The sequence below is a fragment of the Python bivittatus genome, unplaced genomic scaffold (assembly GCF_059951505.1).
Source record: "Python bivittatus isolate LINGU-HERP-01145 unplaced genomic scaffold, Pbiv_v1 ctg000850_np1212, whole genome shotgun sequence".
Classification (NCBI taxonomy): Eukaryota; Metazoa; Chordata; class Lepidosauria; order Squamata; family Pythonidae; genus Python; species Python bivittatus.
The window spans coordinates 65,576,072-65,601,226 of record NW_028277112.1 but is presented as its reverse complement, the minus strand read 5'-3'; the positions used below and the strand labels follow the sequence as shown (position 1 = coordinate 65,601,226).

The 25,155-nt window shown below is 39.8% G+C and overlaps 1 protein-coding gene across 1 annotated transcript; it reads right to left on the bottom strand.

Annotated features, from left to right (window-relative positions):
* Positions 1-1,233: 1,233 nt before the first annotated feature.
* On the bottom strand, positions 1,234-23,364 carry LOC148213867 (uncharacterized). Its single transcript, XM_088130057.1, has 8 exons — positions 23,112-23,364; positions 21,358-21,429; positions 18,280-18,385; positions 17,710-17,994; positions 17,073-17,385; positions 16,900-16,960; positions 2,087-2,200; positions 1,234-1,648 (listed from the first exon to the last, which is right to left on the bottom strand). The coding sequence occupies exons 5-8, from the start codon at positions 17,132-17,134 to the stop codon at positions 1,541-1,543; spliced, it is 345 nt and encodes a 114-aa protein (XP_087986183.1). The 5' UTR covers positions 17,135-17,385; positions 17,710-17,994; positions 18,280-18,385; positions 21,358-21,429; positions 23,112-23,364; the 3' UTR covers positions 1,234-1,540.
* Positions 23,365-25,155: the final 1,791 nt, after the last annotated feature.

Here is a 25,155-nt window from a genome sequence, read left to right as displayed (position 1 = left end):
CCTCTGGATGTGCCAGACAATTTCCATAATAACTGAGATTCATGTTGGTTGAGATTCATAGGAGTTGCAATCTAACACATTTGGAAGACACCAAGCTGGGGAAGGCTGGACTGAAAGGCCAGTTGCCCATCTGCAAAAAGCCGTTTTTGCAAAGAGATGATTTCCCTGATGCTCAAGACCGAATCTGGGTGAGTTATATTCAGGGAACTCTCATCGTTCACAGTGTCTCTGTAAGAGACCTGCTGCTGGGCAGAAATGGTCAGCTGTCATTCCCTGAGAGGGAATGGCTTGCTCTCAGTCCTGAGACAGCTGCTTCTCTGGCACAAATTCTAGGAGACCAGCAGAGCCTCACAAAACCTTGCCTGAAGATATTTCAACAAAATAGCTTCTAGCCTGAAGACTGCAAGGTTGATAAGTGCCAAGGTGATAAGATGATGATGATGATGATTATTATTATTTCTGGAAATGTGCCCATTCTCTAAATGCAAATATACTGGAGATGTATATAGCCTCTTGGAGTCCCATTTATGGTCATAGTAGGTGGCATCTAATTCCTCAGAACTTACTATTCCATCATGTTCCCTCCAACCCCAGAAAACCTATTTCCTCTTTTTCCCTTCGAGCTCTTGGCTTAGCATGCTGCCATGATTCTTACTTACCAATCACACTGTTTCTTCTTTTGGGGAATCAACTACAGGATAAAATAAAGCCAGGCTAAGGGAGGAGTCATGCTAAATCACAAGGGGATCTGATGGTCATAAAGCATCCTCTATTCTTGCGAGAATCCCTCTATTCTTTCTCTAGATTAAGAGAACAATGGGGGTCCCACTCAGCAGCTGGTCAGACAGCTTGTCATTAAAGCCAAATGTAAATGAACAAAACCATATAAGTCAGGACTCTTACATTACCAGAATATCATGGGACCTTTGCAGCTCAAAAGCTTCCTAACAACAACAACAGCAACAACAGTGGGAGATAAACTAATTCAGGCAAGATGTTTATCTGGATTGTGTCCACCAGGAGAAATATCAGGAAGCCAGCCCTTGTATTTGCTTCAAAGAGAGTATGACTAATAGCCATTCCCAGTGTTTATGGGCTGGTTGTATTTGGTGAGCCTGTATTCTAAGAGACAGCAATTGAACTGGGGAGTTTAAAAGCAATAACAAAATCAAAGCAACAATAATAGGACTTCAAACAATCCTTTATTTTCAGAAGTATGTTGATGATGTCGGGGTGGGGCATGCTTCTAAGAAGGGAAGCACATTGTTTTGCAGAAGTATATAATGGAGGGTGTTTTATTTGCCACCTCCATCCTACAGCTTGAATTCCTGTATAAAATGGCATTTTAGGCCTTGGGACTTGAGTGCTGTAGACCACCCAGTGCCAGGGATATGATGACAATTATGTTACAGTAATTTGTGACAATTTCTCCATATGATAAGTGGCAACAACAGCTGATGGACCAGTTAGTATCTTCAAGGAGGTTAGTATCTTGGATCAGCTCCTCTTGACCAGGCTGGTTACTGAATTCTCCTCCTGCTCAGGAAAGAATATAAGGATTCTCCTCTTCCAGCATTAAGGTCTTCCAGAGTGTCAGGGTGCTCCTCCGACTCCAGAATGAATCATTGTAAGGTGGCCAGTAGCTGCTCTTAACAGTTTGAGGAAAATGGGGTTAGAGAAAGTGGAGCTGCCTGGGACTTTCCTTTTCCCCAAATTTATGGGGGAGTGGGTTGAGTGATTTCTTTCTTTTTGAAAAAAGTATCGTATATATTTATGGCATCTATTGCATTTGCCAGTATGGGAAAACGTGATTTCATTTCTTAATAGGTGCATTACTGAAATTCAACAGCATGGCAAGAAGGATATCACAAAAGATTTACAGGGATTGCATATTGCTAGCCCTTTCTGATGACTCCTGACTGATCTCCACACCCTGGGCATGAGAGACTGCCAACCAACTTCTTGATATTCTGCTTGATTTGTCCCTGTCAGGGTGGGCTGCTGGTCATAAGGCTTAAATCAGCCTGTCCCCATCTTATTGGCCACAAAATATGGTCGGGGTTACATGATCTTTAGCAAATCTTACCAGGAATTCTCGAGTTACAGTTGCAATACATTTGGAGGGCACCATTTCTGGGAAGGCTGGTTTATATATTAATATCTTGCCACAGGCATTGTTGTACAATGGAAGACTTCTGCCCTGGGGATAAATTACAAGAATAGCAAACACATTAAACAACCAAGGGAACATCACACATCTTTATCTTACTCTCTTCTCAAAGTTGAACCACTTGAAGGGAAATGAGGGGGGAAATGCACCCCCCCCTTTTTCTTTTTTTTACAACTGTTAGAAGGCCCTGTGATGCAGACAGTGACTTCAGACCATTCTTTTAAGATGCCTTTCAGAAGTAGCAGGCTTCAACATTTTTTTTTTAAAGGAAAGAAAAAGCTTGAACCATCGAATCACCTTTACTTCATCCCAGCCTGCTATTTCTTCCTCTCCATCCTTTTTCCTTTAACATTCATTCATTCATTCATTCATTCATTCATTCATTCATTCATTCATTCATTCATTCATTCAATTTCTATAGCCACCCATCTCCACCAAGTGACTCTGGGTGGTGCTGGAATAATAGTACTGATAATTCTGCAGCCCATCTCTATCCCTTAAGGCTAATTTAGGCAGATGAATAGAAAAATGGGTACCTAGGAGGTTCCACTGTTTGACCCTGGTGGAGTTGCTTACATCGCAGGACAACAGCAGCCAGAGGTGGAGGAGGACAGCCAGAGGTGGAGAGAGAGGAAGAGTACATTGCATAGGTGTGCAAGATACTCTTAACTACCTATCACTGAACATCATAGGACTTATTCCCAGGTAAGGGTGAACCAGGTTGCAGACTTAGAAAAAAATGGAAGGCAGGGCCGTAACATTCTGATCTGGGTGGCAGCATCATCTTAAATTCTCTTTTTTCTGCTGAATCCCATGTAAAGAAAATTCATCTCCATTACTGATTGTCCACTGAAGTCAATGATCCAGTAAATGGGAGTAAGCAGGAAAACCCAAAACATTAAAATAACTCTTAGGATTCTTATTTAACTCTTTAGCTTTCCTGCCATGAAAGGACTCAGTTCCTTTGGATGGGGGCCTCTCCTGTGTGGGGCACCCAGGCAATCACCTCCCTCTAAGGAGGGTCAGAAGAATGGGAATGAGCCAGCCCCACCATTCTGGAGAATGAGGCAAACTTGTCAAGCACCAGCTGCTGCAGGGGGAATTGGCACTCGGGTTGGGGTTTCCAAAGGATTTAACAGCTTTTCCCCAAATGTTTCTGCAACCATAATTCTATGAAGTGTGTGTGGGGGGGGAACTTGGGCACCAATTCCTGAGATTCTCACTTCTCACTTTTAAAGGAGGGAGCCTATTGCTAACCCTGATGATTGCAAAGATAGTAATTTCTGCTGAAATTTTGTTAGTTATCAGTTAGAGGCAATGCCACAGTGGCCTGAATTTTTGTTTACACTTCCCCAAACCATTTGTATTTATGGCTACCCATATTGTATTTATTTTAATCAAGGGCACAACATTCAGTTTTCTCTACTCAGGATTTGCACTGCACTGACTATTTAAATGAAAGATACAAAGTCCATGTCTGGGAAGCCATATGAAGAGGCTGAAATTAAATAGTCTTTGTTATTTAAAAGGTGACTCAAAATGTTCATATATTCCCTGGTAGATTTCTGTGAGATTTGAATGCCAAAATCACTAGGCTTCCTCTTGAAAAGTTGAAGAAAGGAAGAAGCTTTGTGATACATGTCTATTTCTGGCACATTAAAATAGTGGCTTCAACCTGAGTACTGATCGAATTTCCTTGCTCATGACTTCTTTCTTAAGGGGAAAAAGAAATGGCAAAGAAGATCAACCAATGCTTGACAACTCTCTGGTGATGAGCTTTGGAAAGTGGGCACAAGGTTTTAACAACAGGTCTATCAAGAGTCTGAAATGTTCTGCAGCTCTAATACATTCAGACACTTGGGTATTGCACCTCCTACTCCCTGTACAAATCACACATATTATATATGGGATCAGCTTATCTAACGAGACTGAAGCTTCCTGATATGATTTCCATTTTATCGCTTACCCATCACTTATTCCACCATTCTGCACATTGTCAGATTATGCAGATTTAAGCCTTTTATTTTTAATAATTGCTTTAAAAAGTTGATTATCTTCCTCCCGATCAAGGAGAAGATTTATGTCAGAAGTGCATATCCTCCATTGTGACATCTTTGTGATTATCTCGTTGGAGTGGCTGCTGCATGAAGACATTCCAACCTCTCCCTCCATCCCTTCTTCTCCTATCTCATCTGCTACTGGAACAACCAACTGCCTCCTGGGTCACAGAAGCCAAGAGTCAAAGCATAAGACAGCTCTACATGAGTGCCTACATCCTTAACCTCCTTTTGTGGAAGAGTTGAGAGAAGTACTGTTGCTGGACTGCACTAAGGAAATATCTAACCTAGCATCCTGTTACTCACAATGGCTCATCAGATATCCAGGGGACATCCAGAAGCCAGATGTGTCCATGTTCCCCAGCAGTGGAGACTTAGAAGCATATTGTTGTTGTGTGTTGTTGTGGGGAAAATAGAAGGCAGGAATATTAGGTATGTTTGCCACCTTGAGTTATATATATATAAAAGATGGGATAAAAATATAATAATAATAATAATAATAATAATAATAATAATAATAATAATAATTTTAAAAATGCATACACTTTAGGCAATGTATCAAGAATCCCAGCTATCCAATTTTTCATCTTCTATGAAGTTTGTCCAACTATACTTTTAAAGCCAATTATAATGGAGGCCATTAACTACATTTTATGGTGATGAACTCCACAATGTTAACGATGCACTTTGCAAAGGTTAGTTTCCTTTTATCCATCCTGAATTTTTATTCAATGCTATGAATTTTAATAGTGAGAGAAAAAAACTTTTCCCTTGCAATACCTACAGCATTTCTGGTAGTTTTTCCATTGCAAAATTTCATTTGTGTCCATATCTAAAAAAGTACTCAGTACTTTGCCAAGATCACATTCCTTTCATATTTTTTTTGTAGCTATTTTCTAATTTTGGTTTCTAGGGTTCCCCCCTCACCATAATTTAATTTTTGTTTGTTGCCAATAAATTGAAAATAGACTATATTGGTGGCTGGTCTTGGTAACCACCAATGCTCCCCAGGATGCTTGGATCGACCATCGTTTTGTAGAACAAATGGTGGCTAATATAAAAATAGTGGTTCTCTCAGTCAAACTTGCCGTATTGCCAACTACTATGGTTTCTACACAGTTTACAATAAAACATATAACCAAAGTTAATGGAATGAATTATGGAAAAGAGAAACACAAAGGACTTTGGTACATTTTTTCAAGCATGAGGAATTGCTTCGATTTCTGTTTGCCTGGAAACAGATACATACTCCAAGTGTGTATCACTGAATGCAATCTGGATTTATATCAGTGTCAGCACTGAACAAGCTCTGACAAAGGCAATAGGACGATAGGACAATGTGTCTATCATAGCAAGGTATGATTACTATATTATTTTGAAGGCTGTGCAGTGCCTTAGATCTGCTTTGGAAGAGGTGCTTTAGAATGAATGGAAGAGTAGATGTGGTACCTACGTATATGTTGTTACTTGCTAAAGCATTTGTTGCCAGGGTTGCATGGATGTTTTGGGAGCCTCCCCACAGCAGCCACGTGATCCTGGAAAAGGACGTAGCTACTTTGATTGGTTTTGGCTCCTGCACGTTCTGAAATGCCTCTTCCAAATCAAATCTGAAGCATGAGGTGACCATAATTGTTCAATGTATTTATTATGCCTGTGGAAATAAGGCACTTTGCTTGCAAGCGTGGTCTTCATCTGGATTCACTCCTCAAAGCTGCAAAGCAACTACACCTGCTTGAAGGCTCAATGCAGCTGCTTCAAAGCTCTCCTGAGATGTTGTGGATACTTCTATGTCTTTTGTGGGCTCCTCCACACAAATTCAATGTGCTTTCCTCCCAAATGCAAAGAAAATGCTAGGCTGAGCATTCAAGTACTGCAAGACAGGAGAGAAAAGAATTCTAAGTCTTCAGCCAGCCAGCAATCCTGAACTAGAGGAGGATAAAACTGATTTTTAGGTGAGGCACAAAAAAAAAAAAAAGCTCATTCTACCCAAAAGACTCTCTACATTTTCAGAGGGTCTTCCATGTGGCAAGATACTGAAAGAATGCTAGCTAGCAATGTCCATAAGTGGAGAAGATGCTGCAGAGGAAGAAAGTGAATCTTTACTCAAGAAAGATACATCAATACTTATGGAATTACCTGCAAGAAGAAATGATGTAGGATGCAAATATAGCTTTAACATCAAGCAGATAAGATACAGAACATTCAGTGCTACAAGGCCTAATTAGCAGCTCTTTGCTCCAGTGGTGAAACATGCTTCCATATTTCACAATTTTAATGTATCCATTAAGTTAATTCAGCAGCAATGAAGATACATATAAATTACTGAGGTGCATAGAGAAATCAAAGGAGATATTTATATGCAGCAACTGTCAGGGTTGGAAGAATCTGGAGAAGGCAGGCTCATCTGCAAGTTTCAAAAGAGCATTTATGGCCTGAAAAAAGCTGCAAGAGATTGGAAAGAGGGTTCTACCCAAATGCTCAAGGAGGCTTCCACTCAAGACTCAGGGATGATAGATGGACATTCACGGATAAGGTATGATTATATGTTATCAGGAGAAAGAAGGTAGCTATAAGATTGTGAAGCACCTAAATAAGGAAGAGATAAGTGAAGCACCTAAATAAGGAAGAGATAAGAACAGGGTGGCATCATAGCATTCAAACAGGAAAAGATTGCTACCTGCTTAATCAGAAGCAGAAGATAAAAGCCATAAGATTAACAAAAGCAGTGGAGACAAACTTCTGAAAATAGAATAAAAATGATGAATTTCTACAAGATAATAAGCAGTACAGAAAGGCAGTTGGGAAACTACTATGCATAGCTACATTGACAAGGACAGATTTTGCCATAGTTGTGGAAATCTTAAGCAGAAAACTGAGTGCATTAACAAAAAACTGATTAGATTGCAGTCAAAAGATGCTGAGGAGGCATCTAAAGAGTACAGTGCATTTGAAGCAGCTTATCAGCTGAATATATATATAGATGCAGAGGTTGACACCTGCTCTTTATGAAGGTGGAGAAATCAGTTGGGCTAGCTGGAAGCTGCTGGTTGTTTTCCTTTCACCCACAAAAGCAAAGTATTTGTTGATTGTCCAAGCATGCCAGGAACTTGCAAAGGTACAGAAATTGTTACAGATTTTTGGACCTGATGAACCAAAGCCAACCAAGAGTTTGAAGACAAAGGAGGAAGTATTCAACTCTCTCAGAAAAGATTAACTACCTCAATATGAAGCATCATCACATACAAGATAGTGGCAGATGGTGTGACCAAGTCGCTACTCTTGAGAGAATATGTGTTTGGTGTCTGTTTCTGAATTGATGTGCAAAGTGATGAGAAAGGGTGGTGGAGATGCAACTCCAGAAGCAAGCAAGCAAGCAAGAATGTTGACTTGTAGAATGGGAATGTCCAACATCAAGCTGATAACCAAATGGAAACATAAATACTAGATAGGGAAAACTGCAAAAATTATCTCAGCCCAATTGTCTAAAATTTTCCTGTACAAAGGGGTGGGGAGGTAATAAAAGTGCTGCATTTATTGCAGATATTAACAAAACTAGACATTTAATGAGAGCCAGTTTGGTGTAGTGGTTAAGACACTGGACTAGAAACTGGGAGACCTTCTAGTCTAGACGAGACCTTCTAATCCCACCTTAGGCACAAAGCCAGCTGGGCCACCTTGGGCCAGTCCCCCTCTCTCAGCCCTGGGAAGGAGGCAAGGGCAAACCACTTCCAAAATCTTGCCAAGAAAACTGCAGGAACTAGTCCAGGCAGTCGCCTGGAGTCAACACTGACTCAAAAGCACAACAATATATAATAAATATATAAACATTTAATTCTTCTAATGGGTTTATGGGCACTTTGTAAGAACCTCGGGTTACGAACGCTTCTGTTAACAAACTTTTCGGGTTACGACCAGCTCCGGCCGCAAAAATTTGCTTCGGGTTGCGAACTCCGCCTTGGGGTACGAACAGGATACGCGGCCATTTTCCCTCCTGTGACATGGTCCGCGGCTATTTTTCCACCCCTGACACGTGGTCCGTGGCCATTTTCCGCCCCTGACATGTGGTCGTAGGGAGGGGGACTCTCCCTCCAAGCAATAGCCGCCTCCCTGTCCTCCACGCCAGAACGGATTAACGGTAATTACATTGAACCTTATGGGGAAATTTGCTTTGGGTTGCGACCAATTCGGGGTGCGACCAGAGTCACGGAACGAATTAAGTTCATAAACCGAGGTACCACTGTAGTTGCAAACAAATACTTGAAGGTATTGTAAAGTACAGTCTTCTGTTTTTCTTACTTTGTAAGTTAGGAAGCAAGATTTATTTTTCTAAATGTCCTAGTCCCTAAATAATACAATGTTAATTAAGACTAGTAGTTACCCCCTAAAAGAGAGCTACAGAGTATTTGGTCTGTAACTGATTTAAATTTGGCTACTGCCTTTCAGCCTACCAATATGTTTGAGAAGAGCCTGAAAAACCCTTCTCTCTCATTATTTAGAAGGAGGATTACAGATTGTCATTAAAAAAAAATGCCAACAACAATAAACCAACAGTATTTGGTAAAAGTCCAAAACCTGACAATTGATTAATGGATGGGCTGCTTAGCAGAACACCTTAAAAACCTTCAAATGCTGTGGAATTGTTCTTGTACTCACAAACTCCTAGAAGGGGCAACTGCAATATGATGCACTTCTTGGAAGATTCAGTATCAGCCACCCTTAAATTATTTCACAAATTATTCACTCTCATTATTTTCCCTCAGTTCTAAAGATATTTCAGTTCAACTACTTTATGGCTCTCAACTGTGTATATATAAAGATTTAAATCATCATGAAGTATGTAAGTCTAAATTTCTAACAAGCATCTTAACAGTAGCATGATACTTTTTGACTACAGTTTCATGAGTGGAAACCAGATCTTATATGATTGAGGATAATGGGAATTGTAGTCCAACCAGTCTGTTCTAGGAAAGAGAAGGCATGAAGATAACTCGGATTCAGGAACTTCCTCCTTTGCTCTTCAAGATGGCTTTGAGGAAGAGAATAGAATAATATACTTTTGGCTGCAATGTACCATTGTTTATTGTTACAACTGAAATTATTGTTATTTTATACTTTATTGAAATAGGATCAAACTGTTGTATATGATCTTGTGGGGTTTTTTTTCAATAAACAATAATTTTATCTAACCAAGGTGATAGCAGTTGTAGTGTTAGACTTGAGAAAAATTGGTTTAATGTTACAGTATATCTGATCCAGGCCTAGGAGACCAGAACTCTGCTCTTCAGGGAAAAAAAGCTGACCTTTGGAAGGCTGATATAATCTTCTGATTATACTTTTCTAAGTAAGGAAACATCTCTATGAGGAACTTCACTGAAAAATGGTTTGTCATGTAATGGTGTCATTTGAACAAACCATTTGTACATTTAATAAACTGGCCATAATGTGGGATGTCTACCTGCCATATAATGACAAAGGTTGAAAGATCAAATCCACCGAAGAAAACAACCTGGAATTAACAATGGTGTATTCTGAGAAAAGAGAGACCCCCCCCCCCCCCCAAGGCAGATGGCATGAATATTAGTGTATGAAAATGACTAGCACACTGAGAATTTCCCAGTGTATTTCTTCCTTGTTTTTGGCTTGCTTCTATAATTAATTTATGGAAAGTACCTAAATTGGGAATAAACACCGTCTCACAAATCCCCTCTAATCTCTGCCTGTATTTCTGAAATGATACCCTTAAGGTATAGTCCCCTAAAATGATTAAACTCTTTTCTTTTAGCCTTTAAAAAAAAAAATAAAGCTTTTTAATTTTTAGAAACAGTTGTAGCAGGTATTAGTGGTCTGGACTGCACTCAGAACTATTTGAGATGCAATTTGGGGTTGCCAGTTATCTTGCAGGAGGAGTCTGAATGAACTAGCGCTGTGCCTGCCAAAGTGTGTGTTGTGGTCTGTATGTGTGCAGCAGCTTCTGCCTGCTTCTCACTCGTTCAGTGCTTCTCAGCCGGAGCTGAAGAGCAGCTCCCTTGAAAAGAGAGCAACGTGTTTCACAACTCTGATCGCTTGTGCTGCCGTTCATGGCCTGGCTTGATCATTTCCCACTTGGCATTGCAGCTGGCAGTTCCTTCCTTCCTTTTGGGCTCATTTTTCCGCCACCACAACCAACCTTCTTCCTTGGCCCCACTGCCAGAGTAGTGTCCTCTATGTCTCCAACAGTTTTGGAGAGGACGCAGGTTCCTACTGACTGCTGTCCCTTGTTTCGAAGAATGCTCCCATTTTCTGCCCATCGTGTTGGAGGCTAAATAATTATAAAGTGATGTTAGGGTTTAATTCCTGCAGGGGATCTGATGTTATCACCCACCATAGCTACTGTTGGTTGCTAGGTATCTCTAGCCAAGGTGTCCCTAACCAGTGCAGTACACTCTGACCGCAGTCAAAACCGGATTCTATAAGGAAAATCAATCAAATTGATTGTCAGCAATGAGAACAATCCATTGCAAACTGAACAAGTGGCTCTTGTACAAGAGATGTGTGGAGTGTCGACATCCCAATGGCACGATGTAGAGGCTTCCAGTAGGATATGCTTGTTATAATCAGTGAGCAATTTAGCATCAAATTTGTCTGCAGTGTCCTTGGTGAAACGATAAAACATTTAATGGTGCCTTCAATCAATTCTGCTTCAAGGTTTTTGGGTGGAAACCTCCCCCCAATGAACTCTCTGTCTCTCTCTCTCCTCTGTCTCTGATGGTGCATTTTCTCCTTGTCATTGTCATGATGGGCATTCGTTTGCCTTCTCCCTCTGGGCCCATTCTGCAAAGCCACCTAGATGGAGAGCAACATTAGTGAGGGATGCTGTTTCGTCTCCTTTATTTTTCCCCGTGCTTGTTCTGGAAGTGCAGAGTAACTGGCTATGCCTTCAAGGAGGATGCACAGCTAAACCTGGTCACTCCAGGATTAGCAGTGGCCCCTCACTGGGATGCAAGTCTAAACAATGCCAGTCTTTGGATCCAGTCTTTTAATGATGTAGTTGTGCTGCCACTCTGAATTTTGCAAGCATGTTATCATTTTATGTGAGATTTCATCATTTTATTGAAGAGGCTGTATATTATTGATGAGGCTACATAAATCACTGTTTGGGACCTAAGTCTCCCTTAAGGAACAGAAAAACTGTGAGTGGGGTATTTACCCAAATGCCCATCTATTCAACATTATGTGTCCAACAATGTCTAGCCAAATGCCTCTGGAGGCTCACAAGAATAAACTATGGACGTGACTGTCATTCCCTGGATTCAGACCTTTTGTAGCTAGCAGCCAGACATGCTATTGCATCAGCATACGACATACCTGGATAATTTGCCTGCTTGATGTGACTGAATCATTCAACTGTGCTGGATGCAGAGTTGCAGCAGAAAAATTATTCAGGAGACTGTACAGGCCAAAGACTCAGCTATAAACACTTGGGTTTGAGCTGTGGCAAGGCCAGGCAATTCTAATTCTAATGCATTCTACATCTTCATAGAGAATACAGTCCTCAGTAATGTGTCTTCAGGATGGGTATATATTACAATCAGTAGCACAGGTGGTGTACTTCAGAAGAGCAGTTTCTTAGAAGCAAAAGCAGGATCCATTACTCATATGACCTATTTATGGACTTCCCTGGGTCATCCAACAGCCACTGTGGAAACAGACAGCAGGCAAGATTGGTCTTTAGCCTGATCCTGCATGGCCAGAATGCAATAGAGTAAGAACTTCCTGGTCATGCAGGAGCTCAACCCCAAGTGTTTATATCTGAGTCTCTGGTCTGCACAATTTCCTGAATGATCTATAAATATGGCTTCAATTTCCAGTTTCAGGCAAGATGTGGACATTCACTTTTTGAAATGTTGGAAATATTTTCTAAGAGGTATAGAAGGATTTTCTTGCCATTAGCTCATTGGTTTTCTATGGTTAGCAGCTCTTTGTAGTAATGTAGCTACCGAGAATGCTATCCACTTATTAATAAACCCATTTAAATAGATAGCAAGTTGATACTTTGACTAAGATAAAACTATATAACACTCTGCAATCTGCTTAGTTTAGTTTATATATTTCTATTTGTCCTTCCAGTATTCATCTGAGTGATTTTTTAGCTCAACTCTTGAATTTGTGGTTAACGTAACCCAGCATGAAAATCATTTCTGAGTCATTGCTGTCCAGATCCATCACAAGCTGTTCTCATCCCATGGGTTCCAGATCCCAAAGGTACACCATTCTTCTCTGCCATCCCTGCATGTATGCTGTATGATGACCAGTCACATGCACTTAGTCTGCCTGGAGCACTATTCACTGGTTTTCTTCCAGTCCCTCAACCTCCAGCACAACTTATCATGGAAACAAAGGAATGCCCAAAGGGCAAATGATAAATGGGCCAAAGAGAATGAAAACAAAGAATAGTGGTTTTAAATCTGACCAAAGCAAAAGAGTTCCTTCTGGTATCTTCATATTCCCAGGTTGCTGTTTCTGCTTTGGGGAATTGATGTACTCTTGGCCATTTTGGAGTTTATAAGCCCACTTGTACATTTTTGGATTGATTGATTGATTTCATGCCATCAAGTTGTTCTTGACTCTTAGCAACCAGATAGAGTTTTCTCCATGATGATCGGCCCCTAACCTGGTCCTTCAGCTCTTCCAAAGGTACACTCATGGTTACTGTAACTGAATTCATCCATCTTGCTGCTGGTCATCCCCTTCTTCTTTTTCCGTCCATCTTTCCCAGCATTAGAGCCTTATCCAGAGAGCTGGGTATCTGCATAATGTGTCCGAAGTAGAATTGCACATTAATTGTACATTACCTACTCAAAAAAAAAAAAAAAAAAAATTGGCAGGCAAAGTGCCATGTAAGATTCCACCACTAGTTATAGGAAACTGACCTGGTACCACCAACCAAGAACAAGCTCTCTCTTTGGAAGGCCAGAGTCTGGTCATTTGAAACAAATAGTATGGAATTAGATGCTATGTCCGGAATGTTCTGGAATTCCTCAAAGATGACATAAAAATGGGGGGGGGGGAGAGAGAGAGACAGAGAGGGAGAGAGATGAGAGTAGTAAGGATTTTAAAACAGTATCAAAAGATTTCAATTATAAATATATCAACTCTGATAATTTATAATTGAAATATTTTGATATTGTTTTAAAAATCCTTATTACTCCCATCTCTCTCTTTCTAACCCCCATAATTAAAACACTTTTGAGGATGAAGTACTCCCCTAAGTAATAAGTAGTTTTACCCAATTAATTATATATTAGTTAAATATGTATTTTTGTAACATGCATATTCACCTAAGTATTTGCTTGAGCTACCAAATACATATTTAAATATGTATCATACATTTTAATGCATAATAATTATTTGTGAGAAAGCAGTAATTCTTCTGAGACAGATCTGGCTAGGGAACAGAACATACACCTGGCAATAGAGGTTTTGCCTCACCAGAAACATGGCTGCCATGTTGCATGCAGGAAACTGGAAATTTATAGGACTTCCAGAGAAGAAATGGTAAACTGAAGTGGTGCCGGCAACTGTGGCGGAATGAAGAGCCGGTGAGTAGACTGGTTCTTTGTAATTCCTCTCCGAACAAGGAGAGGACTTGAAATCACCCACAAGTGCTCCAGACGGTGGCTTCTCATGGGGAGACCACAAGACAGCAATCTGCAGTGGGTTTAGAGCTCTAGGAGATGAGGGAATAGCCATCTTGCTCAAATCACTGTCAGCACCTTTGAAAGGACACTAAGTTCGCATACTTCCTTTTCTAATCACTTTTGGAAATTCCTTGTTAACTGCTTTTCAGCTATTACGAACCTTTGGATCAACAAGTCTGAAAACATCAGATGAGTTTCCATCAATCTTTAGCGAAAGAAGTTTTAAATGCAAGTTTAAGGACTTAAAAAAATTTTTTTTGGAATAAACAGCAAAAGGGTTATTAGAACTTTGATTTTGGAAATCAAATGGACTAAGGGTCCAGATGGATTTGAAATAAGATTTTGGAATTAATTATAGGAAACCTTCCCATGGGAAAATGCTTTCTTTTTTAAAAAAACATGAGAGGATGGGACTTTGAAGGTTGGACACTAGAAGGAACTAAAGATTACAATTAAAGGAGAAGAACATTTAAATCTGACTTACAAATACAGAATGAAGCAAAATATTTTAACACTGGACACATTGAAGGATATTTTTGAACAATGGATCCAGAAGTTAATTTTAAGAGTGTCTGCCTTTATAGATCGGCTGTGTTTCAAAGATGTTATGGAAGAGGAACAAGTTTTACCCAACAAGATTGAGACTGATCTGAAAGTAGATTTAAATATGACAGGCTACAAGAATGACATGGAAAAGATGCTACACTGGACATACAAAAGAAACTGGCTGATGTCTTAACAATTAAAAGGGATATACAAAGAACAGATCAAGAGAGTGACCTGGATAATTTTCCTATATTGGATTTACAAAAGAGGCTTGTTAAAACTCTGAAGAATTTTGCGAGAAGGGACAAAGAAAAAATGAATAGCAATCAAGTTCTAGGACATTATTTGAAGGGACTAAAGATAAAAACTGTTAAAAGTAAAAAGAAGAATATAAAGTTGATTTATTTGATCATTTAAAATAGATATGTTATTATTTCTGGACTTTTGCTGACATCAGGACTGAAATGACGAGGCTTTAAAGATTTGTTTATAGATAAGAGATGGGATATGGGAAGAAGAGATCATATGTTGCATTTTAGGGGAAGGTGATAAGTTACTAAAATTGTTTATACTTGTGATGAAGGGGGAAGTCATTTCTTTATATATTTCTTTTCTTTTTCTTTTCTATATTCTTTTTTTCTTTTCTTCTTTCTATTTTTTTCCCTTCACCTTCTATTTTTTATTCTTTTATTTTTTTTTAGTTTGTATTCATTTTTATTGTTGCAATTGTAAAAAATTCTATTAAAAAAAAAAGGAAACTGGAAATTTGCCACATGTACACATAATGGGGAGATAGAGGTAACTGCCCTTGTGCCACAAAAATCCACAATACAGGAAACATATGCAGCATCTTGCAAAAAACTCTCCATGCGTATAAACTGTCAAGTCAGTTAAAATAACCTCCATGCTGCGATTCGTGTACGACCAGGTGTTCGAGCTCTGCACTTTCCCAATTAGTAAGATATTCCAGGGCTTCTTTCCTTAGCAGCAGACTGGATTAGAATCCCGTAGCGTTTTCTAAAGTGATTTCTCTTTCTTTTTTGCCAGCCATTCCAAATTTGCCTCAGATTTGGTGATGGCAAACCCCCAAGTCATTCTGAAGAAGCTACCACCTTTATTAGCAAACTAAACTATTTACAGACTAAAGGGGGTGTCTTAACATTGTTCCATATTGGATGAGTTATTCTTCATTTTACATCTATATTACAAAAATCCTTCTCTTTTCTGATTGCTCTTCTGTTACTTTAGGGAATCTGAATGTCTTCAAAATGTTTTCTTCCTCTTCCACTGATTTCCACAGTCTTCTTTTTTATCATGAGCATTTCCTGTCATTCTAGTGGTGGCTAAGAGATCTTTATCTAGGTGCTGATCTTGCTTGCTTGCTTTCCCACCTTGTGTGAAAAAGTTTAACTTTCAGTTAGCTGAAAAGCTTTGGGACTGTTTGCTTCCTCACCCCACCTCCATCTCCACCAGCATCCAACTCAGCAAAGGCCGACAGAGACAGACTTGCCAGTTGTTCTCTCCTCTGCTGTTCACAGCCACGCTCGCCTCTTTCTCTTTGGGATATTTGGATCAGAGCTGCCAATTTACTGAACTGCTGTGCCTCAGGAAGTCTTGGATTCTCCCTTTTAAGCTCTGAATTTTTCCGTCTCATAAAGAGACATGCAGCAGCTTCTTCCTCTTCTTCCAACAAACAGCAATTCTTCCAACAGCTTTGCTACCCCGCGCTCCACACGCCATCTGACTATCTTGTGTTTCCTTTTAAGCCCTCTGACTTCACCTCTCACTTTCTAGGAAAGACCAGGTGTCTACATGACAGGGAAAGCTCCTGTGATAATGACTTTGAGGCATCTGGTCACATTTTTAAACAAGTTAAGCAGGTAAGCAAGTCAGGGTAATGACTGGTTCTGGAATTCCCAAAGCAGTACCAAATACCCACAAAACTTTTGCTCACTGCAAGTAGCCCCACCACACAGTGCTTACTCTCAAGCATGCAGTGTTCCAGTTCAGCATGCCCTTACTTGCTGAATAAGGAACAAGAAAGAGTTAGGTAAGGTTTTGGAGGACCACCACCATGGTAACGTAGTTGATAATGTGCAAATGCTTTCTTGACAGGTATCTATATTCATTTTACAACACTTCTCATGTGTCACAAACACATTGCCCAGATGGAGTGGCCATTTAATCATCACATCCACCCCACCAAAAAGCCACACATTTACATGTGCTTATGTCTGCTGGAACCTGTGCAAATTTTGCATCATAATATTTACACAGAAATACAGTAAACTACATCTCCCCATAGTAGGAAGCATGGCTTGCCCAAAAAGGTTTCCTGCAGATGGGCTTCCACTCTCTTTTCTTTATCTCTGGTCTAGATGAACAATCAGATGGAGGACTGTCTTCAGTCAAAGAAGGGCACCCGGCTGCCCCGTCTTCAGCTTCTCACCTGGCAGGAGGTTGAGGTCATTAACCACAGTGACTGATACATGACTTCTACTCCAGTGTATCTAGGGGACATTAGATTGGAAAAAGCTGTATTACTGGTTTGACCAAAAAGGGGACCAATCCCTCCAAGGAAAAAGGTTTGCTTTTTAAGTGCCATTATTTGAACCTACTTACACAGCCTTTGTAATGGGGTCAACACACAAGATGTAGTAGCTTAAGCTCCTGCTGGTTCCCATGAGGAGTTTCCAAATCCTCCTCCCACAACCTTGCTATATTCTCCATGGAACTCCTGGAGCAGCCAACCAGCCACTTTCCTCCATAGAAATCCTATCAGCCAATAATTTACCAACGAGGAGGCAAGTGGCATTCCCCTTTCTTCAGTAGCCTGACCTGGCAGAGGGGAAGGGATTGGTGGGTGAGCAGTGCTGGTCCATGAAGAATTCTAAATCTTTGTTATAAATAGCAAGATGAGAGACCTACAAGACAGCTGAAAAGAAAAAGAGAAGGAAGAAGGAATGAGCAACTGCTTTTTGAAGAAGTTGATCTCAGTCCCTCTCAGCTCAGAGACTGTACCTACCCACTCAGCCCAGGATCTCACTGAGACAGAGACACATACCAGAACAACTTGACACAGCCCAGATCTCAGTTTTGCTTTCCAAATTCACTGAATGTCAGCCCAGTTGCTGTTAGCTGGGGCTTTGTCTTTAACTGGTTTTTAGCCAGCATCAGGAAAAACCATAATCCTCCAAAAATGACAAAATAGAGACTGCCCATTGAGAGGGGAATTCCATTTTTCTGATTGGTTACTTACTCAACTTTTGTTCTTCCCAGGTTTTGGGAGACTCTGGTCATCTGCTGGATGGTTAGGTCAGATAATGTTCCTTTAACTTTTTTAGACTCTGAATCTCATGAAATGGAATATCCCCACATGCACGATGTCCTTCTCCATCCGTTGCCCACCAGTTTTTTTGTGGTTTGCCTTACAAGGGACTCTTGCCTTCAGATTTGTTTGTGGCTCCAAGGGCTGAATGCAAGGCCAGGTGGTAGGTCTCAGGGCAGCCCATGTGAACACACACACAGCTTTCTCTTCCTGGTGCTGAAAAGAGGGCATGTGATGATTTAAATCCTCACAAGTGGGATTTAATGTTAATGAATGCATTTCCAACACAAAAGCTGCTGAATGAAATAATGAATTGGTGGAGCCATTAACATTACTTATTCTCTTGCATACGGCAGATAATTTCTTTTGCATGTGACAGTTCATTTAAAATTAAGCAAAATTAGCCTTTCCAGTGGTTGAGCATAATGTTTTTAAAGGGACATGAGAGACTCTGATTATAAACTAGAAATGTAAGTAACCAATGCAAAGTGCTTGCATTACCTTACTGAGATGTTTCATCCTACCACCATTTCTATCTTGCCTTTCCATCAAAGTCAGGATAGCATATATGTTCTCACCTCACCTTAATTGCCAAAGATAGGTTAATCTGAAAGAAAATGAGAGAGCTTCATAAACAAACCTGGGTCTCTCTGATTAGCCCTTAGATGCTTAAAACAAAAAGGCAGATTGAGATCTGTTGGATTATGATGGATCCTCAATGCTCGCCCCTTCTCAACAATCGCATCATTTCCTCGTGCCTCCAATATTCCTTGAACAGCAAATAGCAACACAAATGTTTCACTGTTTCACACATATGAATACTTGTTTCCTATTCTGGATAAACTGTTTGGCCTCTGGACAAGATTATTTCCATATGGAACAGGATTGTTATCACTTAATAGAAAATAATTATCCAATGCAAATTGCCGCTTTGTCAAGTCTAGAAAGCAGCAAGCTTCAGAGAGGATTTTAGCTGACTGTTGAAGTACATGTAACTATAGAGATAACGCCCAACATTTATTTATATTTTTTTTCTTGAGATGGAGGGGCACTAAGCATTGGAACATAAATGCAAAGAGAATCCGTGGTCTTTTGAAAAAGTTGTGTGTTTTCAAAGGAGAACAGGAGACCATTTGGCACATTTCAGTTGAGAGTTCAGTTCAGTCCAAAGGCTGTAGTTCCTAATAAGCTCTGTGCAAGCTCCAAAATATTTTGGGTCTTTCACAGAGAGTTAACGAAATGGAGGATTGAGTTTCGTACTTTGGCTGAACTGAATGTGACATTTCTGGCAAGTCCTGCACTGCAACAGACTGCATATATCCAAACCAACATACATCTGATTCTGAACAATAGTAATTCCTGCATTTTTGCCATTTAGATATATTTTACAGCAGCTTCCCTATTGGAACAATCTTCACAACAGCTTCCCTACTGGAAATAAAAATGGTGCCCATCCCTGGAAGAACGCTGTATCTTCTTGTATTATGGCATCACCCCCCCCCCATTTCATACAAAGGGAATAGCTAGTTATAGATGCATAAAGAAGGAAGTGCTGAGCAAGAGTTAGGGTGAAGGTTAGTTGAACAGAAGTCTGCCAAACACACCCTTTCAGCTCTTTATTCGTAATAGAATTTCTCAGCTTTTGCCTGCGGCAAAAAGCTTTCTCAATCTTTATCTGTAACAGAGTGCTGAATCTCTTGCTAACTGCCCAGATTCCAAATTGTTTTTATCTTCCTTCATCACAAAATAATTTGTCAGTATGGTCATTCATCTATGTTTACACAGCTGGGCCTTGATGTTCAAAACAAGCCATTCAAATTTGAAATCTGAGGGGGAAACCCATGATGTTCAATCTGTATTGCAACAGATACGTCAGAGTGCTTATGGTCTACCTGTGTTCAGGGATGAAATTAGTTCTTGGGTCATTCTTGGGGTCGTGTTACTGCACGATGTTCAATGTAGAAGAGCTACATCAATAGATACAGTATTAATTAGGAAAAATTATTCAGTGTGTGAGATTTAGATTCTATACTGCAGTTCTAATAGATATTTTTAAAGGATTAACATGGTCATACATACATGGTGAATTTTTTTTTTTTTTTAATTGAACTAGGGTAACCATTTGGCTAGAAATGACTGACATTTTCCATCTTTGGTTCAAAAATCCAAGATGGAATCCTCATGCAAAAATTTGCATCTTAAATATAAGCACATAAAGGGCCAACCCACTTTAAAAGTAATGTACCAATAATTGTAAAAATGCAAAGTAATTTTAATAGGCACTTATGTCTGCAAATAGATGCTTAAAAAAAAACAACAATTAGGCACCAAAAATACATTCCTGATTAAAATATGGCTACTGGTTTTTGGTTGCAAAATTCCACATGGCCACGAGATGGCAACAACAGGATATAGAAAAGTAACTCTTTGCTGCCATCCAGTGGTCATTTTAATTGGTGCAGCCCAGATTAGGGCTGCAATTATATATATAATTAAAATATCAATTTCCCTCATATTTTATGATATAAACTTAATGTATTTTCAAAACAGCCATCTTATTCTACATACAAAGATTCAAGTTATTTTGTTAATGAACTGAGATGCTAACGATTCTTGGATTGTGAAAAGATGGGGGGGCTATGGGAAGAAGTGAACCATACATGTAATCTCATGGGGGTGGGGAACTATTAATTTGCCTGTACTTGTTGCAAGGAAGATCAGGAGTTACTTTAAATTTTTTTTTTCTATCTCTCTTCTTTTCTCTTTTTCTTTTTTGCACTTTGTATTTCTTTTTATCTGTTCTTTTCTTTCTTTTTTTTCTGATTTCAGTTTGTATTAACTTTTAGCATTGTAAAACTCTTTAGTAAAAAGTATTTACAAAAATAAAAAAAGATAATGAACTGAGGTGCTAATCATGAGGGCTGCAATTATGGGTCGTCATAGAATATACCCTTCCTTCCGCGGTAAGTTTAAAAAAGGACATTACTGTAACTCTTTTAGAATGCATTTCTCTACTGCATGACCAAGAGGGAGAAATTCTGCAATAGTTATAAGAGGGGACAGAGATTCATCTCCTTTTTCAAGAGATATCCTCATTCCAAAAGGAAAGGAATTCTCCCAATCTCTAAGATTTAATTAATGGTGCATTGGATCTTACCTTGCCTCTGCCATACTTAGTGACTTGCCCTTTCTTTTCCTCTCCAATTTTTAACCTGACAACTATACATTTACACTGTTACTCTATCAAGTACCATATAGACGAAATGCCACTGTAATAAAGCGTGTATTTCCTGTAAGCAAAGGTACAAATACAACAAAAGGCAGCCGTGGGTCACTGTGGCCTTGACAAGTAAAAGTGAAATTGTGATTTCCTTCTTGGCAAACACACAGGCATTCTTCCTCAGTCTAGTGTTCTTCATATGCATTGAAGTACAACTCCCTGCAATCCCAGGAAGGATGGCTTTTGACCAACTCCTCTGGAAGGAACCAGGTTGGGAAGCCCGGCATAGGAATCATTTGATCCAAATGAAAAAATAACACCATCAAAATGTACAAGGCTAGAGAAGTAATAAAACTTACGCTCAAAACGCAGATGTCTACACATCATAGATTCAGTTCCTCTAGTGTGTGTTTTATCCAAACTGGAACAGCCTTCCAAAAGGAAAAAAAAAAAAGGAATTTTCCTGGCCTCGTTAGTATTTGTTACAGGTAGTCCTCGATTTATGACCACGATTGGGACTGCAATTTCCATTGCTAAGTGATGCAGTTGTAAAGTGAGACATCACATGATTGCATCGCTTAGTGACAGCAACCCTGGCAGTCCAGATTGCTGTCGTTAACCGAGAATCATGGGTCGTTAGCTGAGGACCTGCCCCAATCCAAGCCACTTCGGGCTTGGTCCCTCTAAGCCCTGAGCCTAAGGGAAGGGACTGTTCCAACTCACCCCCGCCTATCTCCCCCCCCCACCTCTGCCCTTTCGGCCACCCTGCACCCTGCCTTGTGGGGCAGCAAGCAGCCCCAGAACTGGGAGGTTCTGGGACTGCTTGACATGCCCTGGGAAGCCGCAGCTGCCCCAGCCCAGCCCCAACTGCAGTTGCCCCAACCCCCCTTTGCACCACACCTCAGGGGATGCTTTTTACTTCTGTTTTTGTCGCAGTGTGAAGCCAGCCCCAGCCTGGCCAGGAGTGTGGCGCAAAGGGGATTTTTGATGCACTGTGGCTTTGGGGCTGTTTTTTACTTTTTTCCCCTACAGCACGAAGCCAGCCTCAGCCCGATCCAGGAGCGTGTCGCAAAGGGGCTTTTTGGCATGCCGTGGCTCTGGGGCTGTTTTTTGCTTTTTTAAAAAAAATGTGCAGTGCCAAGCCCAGCCCCAGCCCAGCCCAGCCCAGCCCAGCCCAGCCCAGCTGCCAGGCTGGGCATGCCTCATCAGCAGTGGGAGCAAGAAGACAGTGAAGGTCAGCTGGGGCAGCGGAGCGCAGGATGGCAAGGGGCCAAAAGGGCATAGATGGGGAGATAGGCGGGTGGTGGGAGTTGAAGCACCCCTTCAATCGTAAGTGCATGCAGGCTGCCGAGCACCTGAATTTTGATCACGTGACCGCGGAGGTGCTACAGTGGCTGTAACTTCCAGCATGGGTCATAAGTCCCTTCGTTCACCGCTGCCGTAACTTTGAATGGTCACTGAACAAATGATCTAAGTCAAGGACTACCTGTATTTCTGAAAAAATAAGCGTAATTCCATTTCATCGAACTTTCTGGAATGCTACACAGACTGTTGTTTTTATTATCTGTGTTATTTTTAATGGCAGTTTTAAATTAAATTAATTACTTATCTGTTGTGATAGGATGTGCCCTATTGTGCAGGATATTCCCTTCTATACTCATTATTTTATAGCCAAGCTATTAATCACCCCATGAAGCATTGTTTGGAAACTGGAGAGGTTTTGTGAGGCTGCTAATAATAAACAAACAGATGTGAATTTTTCCTAAAGGATACCGTGAGGCTGAAATAAAAAGAAGATAACTAAGGCTACTGGTTTTTTCAAGAGGCACTGCTCACATTGAGCTATGAGCAGGCCCATAAACTGAGCAGGCCCATAAAATACACTGAGTTAAAGAACCAACAGGATAGTTTTAAGCTAGCTAAGCATTTTGATCAACTTTATCTAAATATCACAGAGCTTTTATGCCACTATATTTTAATTGTTCTTGAAGGTAGACTTAAGACATTCTTTATGTCAAAAGGTTATGCTCTTCTGGGAATGATGCAGCTCAAACTGCTGGGCAGATTTTATTACATTGTATATTTCATGCAACCAGACAGCAACGCCTCTTACCGTTTTCTTTCCTGGATAATCAGAGAAAAACGTACGTACACCATCTTTCCTTCAGCATGATTACTGTAGCCAATTCTCTGCAACGCCAAATGAAAATCACCAGTGACTAACATCTGAATGTGTTTTATTTTTTGTCTCTCATTTCTACACAAAGTCCTGCAAAAAGATGTGGAAGCTTCTTGGAACAGAATGAAAAGAATTATATTACAGAGTGCCTCAGATGTGCATGGATGTATGCCGATAGGAAGCATGAACAAAGTGGGGAAATCATGCAGAGCATGGTTTCTGGGATTCTTCCCACCCCTTAAAAATAGCTCTGCTGTAAGCCACATGACTGGGAAGGGGGGGGGCGGTTAAAATGCCCAATTGCCTCTCCCATAAGATGCACTGGAGGAATTTTTGTGGAATATTTTTCTCCACAATCCCCAACCAGATCTGGCCTATTTTTGAAGGCAATGTTTCTTCTGTTGCCTTCTCCACACGTGGCAAATGTGGTCCCATCCTGTTCAATTTTTGGAATTATCCCACTGACAGATGGGCAAAGTCCTCACCCCCTTTACCTAATCTCTTCACAACATTCCATTAGATTGGAAATAATGAAAATGAATATAAGAAAATTATTGCTGTAAAATTGAGGAGAGAAAGATATTGTATAATATATGCATAGAACAAAGGTAGATTATTAGAGGAAGGAATTTCTTGAGCTAGTCAGGAAAGAGGTTTATAGTTAACGTTTACAATCTCAATATTTGTTAAGTATATATTTAGCTGTTAAAATTTCATACCCAAATGTTCCAGGTCAATTCAAATATTTGCAGGGAGTTGAAGACTTTTTTTCTTGATCCAAATTTTTAATATCCCCACTGAATTCTCTGAGGCAAAGGAATGGTCTGAATTAGATGAAAGTACGATTTTGATTACTGCTTATGAAGTAGTAATCAGGGATGGAAAATTATCTTTTGTTTGATATTCAAAGCTATTCTATAATATAAAAGCTTAAGAAAAATAGAAAAATATCTTTAGTACATCAGTCCTTGAAATTATGAAACTGACATTCATGGTATGTATCTACAGATTAGAATTACATATTGGTTGTCAGAAAAAGAGCATATGAATACAAAGTATGTTACATATTTCTACATTTATTTTTATCGGCTATAAATATACTACGGCTCTGAAAGATCAAAGCACTGGACAAAGCACTTTTCCTTCTTAAAACTAGACACTGACATTGTTAATAGATGCAAACTGTATTTTATCAAAACCCAAAGTCCGCTGACTCTTATTTGATCATCTATAGAAAGTAAGCGTGACGCATATGCACCCAAATATATATAGGCACACACACATGCACTATTTTCAAACCCATTTCTTCAAGCTTTTAATTAAAGACTTTTCCTAAAGCCAATTTAATTTCTTTTAAGGTCCAACATTTATATTATTATTTTAAAAGCTTGGTTGTTACGTTGATCTATTGTTAAAAGTTTAGTAATTAAAGTAAAAATTAAAAGACGGAATGAAAATCCACAGTGCATAGAAAATCCAGCTAGTATTCAATAGAACCTCTTAAGACACAGATTTAGGCTTGCAGTTGCTCAGCCATGGGGGTAAGTTTGCTTCCTTAAGCTTAGAATCAGTGTAAGCATTAAAGAACAGGATAAAAGTATATTTTTAGGTAGGCGTGAAGCCATTTATGGAATGATTAGGAAGTTGAATTATTGGAGATGGTGCTAAAAGACCTAATTAACATTACTTAAAAAAAAACAGACACCCCCCCCCCTTGAGCTTCAAAGTCTAAACCATGTCTGTCCATGTAACTTTTTTTTAGTGAACTGACTTATAGCAGGGTTTTAAACAAGTAATTTAAACTAGTCTGGATTAATGGCCTTCAGATCTGAATGGGAAAAGAACTTCTAGCACTTTCTGAAAAAGTAAAATGGAGCAATCACGTGGCTTAACCTCTCAACTATGTACTACCTATAGTTATGCATGGGGAAACTTACATACCCTTTTAGTAGAAGACTGGCAGTTTTTGAATACTTCT

Bases quoted from the DNA above. Each gene is read 5' to 3' on its own strand.
- LOC148213867 (XM_088130057.1), bottom strand. From the start codon at position 17,134: ATGGGAACCAGCAGGAGCTTAAGCTACTACATCTTGTGTGTTGACCCC. The intron at 16,961-17,072 runs GTAAGTAGGTTC...AATGTCCCCTAG, and splicing joins GACCCCATTACAAAGGCTGT to ATACACTGGAGTAGAAGTCA. The intron at 1,649-2,086 runs GTAAGATTTGCT...CAAACTGTTAAG, and splicing joins CTGTAACTCGAGAATTCCTG to AGCAGCTACTGGCCACCTTA.